This window comes from Nestor notabilis, unplaced genomic scaffold (genome assembly GCF_000696875.1).
Source record: "Nestor notabilis isolate BGI_N333 unplaced genomic scaffold, ASM69687v1 C15322186, whole genome shotgun sequence".
Classification (NCBI taxonomy): Eukaryota; Metazoa; Chordata; class Aves; order Psittaciformes; family Psittacidae; genus Nestor; species Nestor notabilis.
The window spans coordinates 1-4,847 of NW_009951481.1; the positions used below are offsets into that span (position 1 = coordinate 1).

At 43.0% G+C, this 4,847-nt stretch overlaps 1 protein-coding gene across 1 annotated transcript; it reads left to right on the forward strand.

The window, feature by feature from the left end:
- Positions 1-345: 345 nt before the first annotated feature.
- LOC104412353 (tolloid-like protein 2) lies at positions 346-4,551 on the forward strand (the record flags this gene model as incomplete). Its single annotated transcript, XM_010023053.1, has 4 exons — positions 346-477; positions 2,069-2,229; positions 2,971-3,151; positions 4,426-4,551. Coding segments are annotated over exons 1-4 (592 nt in total), but the record flags the coding sequence as incomplete, so codon positions are not given.
- Between the last annotated feature and the right edge of the window lie 296 nt (positions 4,552-4,847).

A 4,847-nucleotide genomic window follows, 5' to 3' on the forward strand; every position in this document is an offset into this window, starting at 1 on the left:
TCTCTGGAGAGACTCACCTCGGCAATTCAGAGAGAAAATTCAGAGCATGAGAAATTTAAAAACCAAAACAACAGGGGCAAACGAGAACAAAAAGCAGCGAAGCCTTTACAGCAGATCATGTTTTCCTGCTCCTGTCTAAAAAACCCACTCTTGAATTGTAACAGTACTTGTAGTCCTTTACTATTTTCGTGCTAGGAGTACTTTAGCACTTGTGAGGTTTACTGCAGTTTTGCTCCATGGACTTGGCTCATCAGCTAGTGCTCTGGTCCTTCTGTCCAGAAGTGCTGCATGAGGAATATGAGGGGGTTTGAGTGGTCAGGAAACTGACTTGTTCTGGTTTTCTCCTGACAGAGATGGATGAATGTTCTCTGCCGGACAATGGTGGGTGTGAGCAGCTCTGTGAGAACACACTGGGCAGTTACAAATGCACCTGTGAGCCTGGCTATGAGTTGACAGCTGATAAAAAGAGTTGTGAGGGTGAGTAACCTACAGATTGTCTGTGTAGGATGGGTACTACAATCTTGAAGATTATTTTCCTTGCCCTTGGATCCTCTTGTTTCTATTTGTCTTCCTCCACCTGAAAAATTCCTTTTTGTCAACATCTTCCATTGAAAAACAAGGTTAGGTTGAAAAACTGAAAATACTCTGATTCTCTACTGGTAAATATCTCTAAAATCATTTGTTCTTCATGGCCAGAGATTCCTGTTCAGGCCAGATCTCCCACAGTGCAGCATAAGAGAGGATGGGTATTACAACCTGACCATTAAGTGGCACAAAAGTATTTCAATCTAAGGCTGAATTTATTATTTTTTAAAAGAAACTTCTTTTGTAGAATAAAATATTGATGTTTCGCCTACATGCAAAGCAGACATTCTGCATACTGAGGAGTGTATTTCCTTCTTCTGGTATGAGAGGGGAAAAAACAACCCTACAGCACATCTTCAGTAGAAACTGTTTCTGTCAGCTTTCTATTTACTCAGTTAATCTCTTGAATCAAGTGCTTGCTCCCACCAACAATATAGCTGTTGGTGTGTGAGAATCCACCCATTGTTGTTGTCTCTTAGGTCTGCCTTTCAGCTGAGATGTGTAAGGAGCTCCACACTGAGTGGTGCTCTCAGAGTCACACGTTTTGCCCTGACTTCTAATTTTGTCTCTGTTTGGGGAAGGCTGCTATTGACTTGGTAAGGGCAGAATTAGGTGTCATTTTTTTTTAATAATTTCTTGGAATTTTGAGCAAGCAAGTTGGTATAACTTGGCAAGCGTTTTTTGAACCTCACCCTTGTATTCCTATTTTAAACTTCATTTGTGGGCAATACAGGAAGGATAATCTTTGCAATTGTAGTGATGTACATTGGAGTAAAATGCTTTTGTTTCTTCTGACATTGCCACTCTTTTTGTATCAAAGCTGGTCCCTTGGGTTTGCTTTATTGCAAACAGGATTTTGTAACAAAAGAGCAAACTGAGGTGGATTCCTTTGATGTAAAAGCCATGCCCTCCCACAAGAGGATGAAGCTGAGATGTCCTAAGTTTTTAAAAGAAATTGGATAATAAAGCAAAGTCTTAGCTTTGTCTTCAGTTTTCCCTAGAGAAGATTTAGTCCACATATAGTAAGTCACTGAAGAGTTGACAGGGATGTCTTCCTAGGATTCCATTATCTTCCAGTTACTACATCGCTAATAAACTTGAAATAGTACGGTTTGTAGGACTGAGTGTGGGTAAATTTGCCAAGCTGGCCTTTACAACTGTGTTGTGCATGTCCAGTCGACTGATCCACAGTTGAAGCTACTACCACTGTCTAAGCCCAAGGCTAGAGAGTAAAAAGGAGATCAATCTTACATGATTTAAGTGGCTCTCAAAGCCATAGCCTGGCTGCATGTGTTTCATTGGTGAGTGAAGATGAGGTTTCTGTCTTCTTCACAGCTGCCAGCATTTTTAACCTGTTCTGGAGGCCGGGATTTGAAATGTGCCACCAACCAGGATCTGATTCATTTCATAGCTAACAGTGTGGCCCGGTATGTGTGTCTGAACAGAACCAAGTAAAACTTGTGTTCATTTATTGCCTCTCCAGCTGCGTGTGGGGGCTTCATCACCAAGCTCAATGGGACCATTACTAGCCCTGGATGGCCCAAGGAATATCCTACTAACAAAAACTGCGTCTGGCAGGTGGTAGCTCCAACCCAGTACCGGATCTCTCTGCAGTTCGAAGTGTTTGAGCTGGAAGGCAATGATGTACGTAACCAGTCCCTGCATCTCAAAGGCATGACTACTGGCTAACGCAGAACTGGATAAATCCTTGGGGTACAAGGAAGAGGAGACTCTGTCCTGCTGGTGGAGCCTTTGATATAATAAGCCATTAACAGTGGTTGATCTCCCTGAAGTCTGGATCTACTTTCTCTTTGGAGTGGAAAAGTGCTCTGTTATAAATGGGCTTCTTTTCTCTTCCAGTTTTGCATAACTGTGGGTGTTTTCCACCCCTAATAGGTATCTCATCCCCCCATTACCCAAAGCTGTCTTTGCTGGAAAATAATTAGAAACGAACAATGACGTAGAGTTCTTCAAGGATAAAAAAACCAACCAGTAAAATCTGTTCTCTGCCCTACCAAGGTCAGGGTGGAATTTGAACAAAATATTCAGGTTCTAGCTTCCCACTGTAAATGGGAGCAGTGATTCTTCCTTAATTCAGCAGGCTGCAGAAGTTCATTCAACACCGTCAGGTTCTTGGATATAGTCAGAGTAATTATTTTAGCTAAATTAAATGGAACCTTTGCTAATCTGGAAACACACCCATGCTTTAAGGTCAGGGAAGCAATGGAAGGGGATGAGAACACTGACAGAGGAGAATCTGGGGAAGTGAGGAGTGTGTTTGAGTAGCAGGCCGTTTCTGTTCCCTCAGTCAAGCCTCTCTCCCCTTCCTCTGAAATGTTCTGTTCAATGTCGATGGAGCTGAGAAATCTCCTCCTCTCTCGGCAGGTCTGTAAATATGACTATGTTGAGGTTCGTAGTGGGTTGGCTTCTGACTCCAAGCTGCATGGCAAATTCTGTGGCTCAGAAAAGCCCGAAGTAATCACTTCGTATGGCAACAACATGAGACTGGAGTTCAAATCAGACAACACGGTCTCCAAGAAAGGCTTTAAAGTTCACTACTTCTCTGGTACGTGGCTCGATTCTTTCACTTGGTTAGCTTTCTCCTCTGAGTGAACCTCTTGTTTTGGGGGAATTTTCTTCAACTTCCTGTCAAATCAGGCGGAGCCTGACATGGTTGTTTACATCTAAAAAGCATAGTTGCTCTCTGCTGTGACACCTTTCATCTTGGTTTCTCAGTGCAGTATTTGGTCCAGTTCCATAGCATGGTGTCAGCAAGATACATTGGTGAAATCCATGTCTCCAGTCCTTCCACAGCAGGAAGCAATGGGGAACCTGATCTGAACCTAAAGGAGTTAGAAAATTTCCAAAAGTCTTCTGTATAGCAATCCTTCCCATCAAAGCAGTGCATGCTGATCCCCTGTTCTGAATCCAGAGTAGCTTTTGGTGTCAGTGTTGAACCTTCTTGGCAGGCAGTTCTGGAGGTTAATAGTACGTTGTATGGAAGTGGAAATTACATTTCACGCTGTGTTTTCAGCAGAGACCAAGGAATGTTAATGTTTTTGAGGAGGTGATCAGGCAAAATGGCCTTGAATTAAACAGTTGTGGAGTAGAATCAGGGCTAAGGGCTTGGCTAATTAAATCTTAAAAGACGAAGGATGAGGTGAGATCTGTTTCATCTAGAAACACATTTGAAGGTGAGGAGACAGATGACGTTAATGAGGTCAAGGGAGGATATTGGTCCAAGAAAAATTGGAGATGAACTGTTCATAAATTAATTTGGACTGGAAACCATAAGCAGATTCTATGCTCAGAGCACTGAGATTCAAGAGTACATAGTCCTGAACACAAAGGAGTGAACATCCACTGGGGCATATTTCAGCTTCAGGGAGCAGCGCATACCTTAGGTCCCCTTTTCCATCTGGCTACTTGTGTTCTTGGACAGAGCTATATAAAGATGGAGGCTCATCAGAGCATGTAGAAACTTGAAAATATAAGGACTGGCCAGTGGATATTTGCCTAGGGTAGTGAATTTGTGTGATACTTTTCCTGGACTCTATTCTAAAAGAATGATACATTACTGTAAGTTTCTTTTAACCTATGGCATTGCTATTACTCGAAACCTACATTATAGAATAAAACCCATTTGTGATGCATTTTATGGAATGAAGGACAATTGAAGAGAGTTGTATCTGGGCTAAAAAGCTGACTGGACTAATCCAGGAGCAGAGGTTGGATGTTTGCACTGTTATCTGCCAGTCTGGGTATGGCATTCCCAGGTGGCAACTGTGGTTGTGTGTTTCTCATTGTCAACTCAGTGCTTGTTGATTTGATCCTGCCCAGACAAGGATGAATGCTCCAAAGACAATGGTGGTTGCCAGCATGAATGTGTCAACACCTTTGGTAGCTACATATGCCAGTGCAGAAATGGCTTCATGCTGCATGAAAATGGCCACGACTGTAAAGAAGGTAAGGTCCTCACTCCCTGCCCTCAGGAAAGACAAGGTGCTTCAAACATGGTTTGTGCCAGCATGCTTCCTGCCTCGTTTACCATGTTTGTACAGCACACCAGGCTGGGGCACTGAAAAGGCCCCAGTTAGCTGAAAAACTATCTAGAAAAATGAAGAAGAAAGCTTGTTTTCAGCTGCATCCATTCCCCAGTCTGGCCCTCTATATGGCCATGAGGGATGGACAGGGTGAGAGCAAGAAGTTGGGCTAGCAAAAGGATCGGTTGTGGGACAAGTGCAAGGTCCTACACCTGGGTC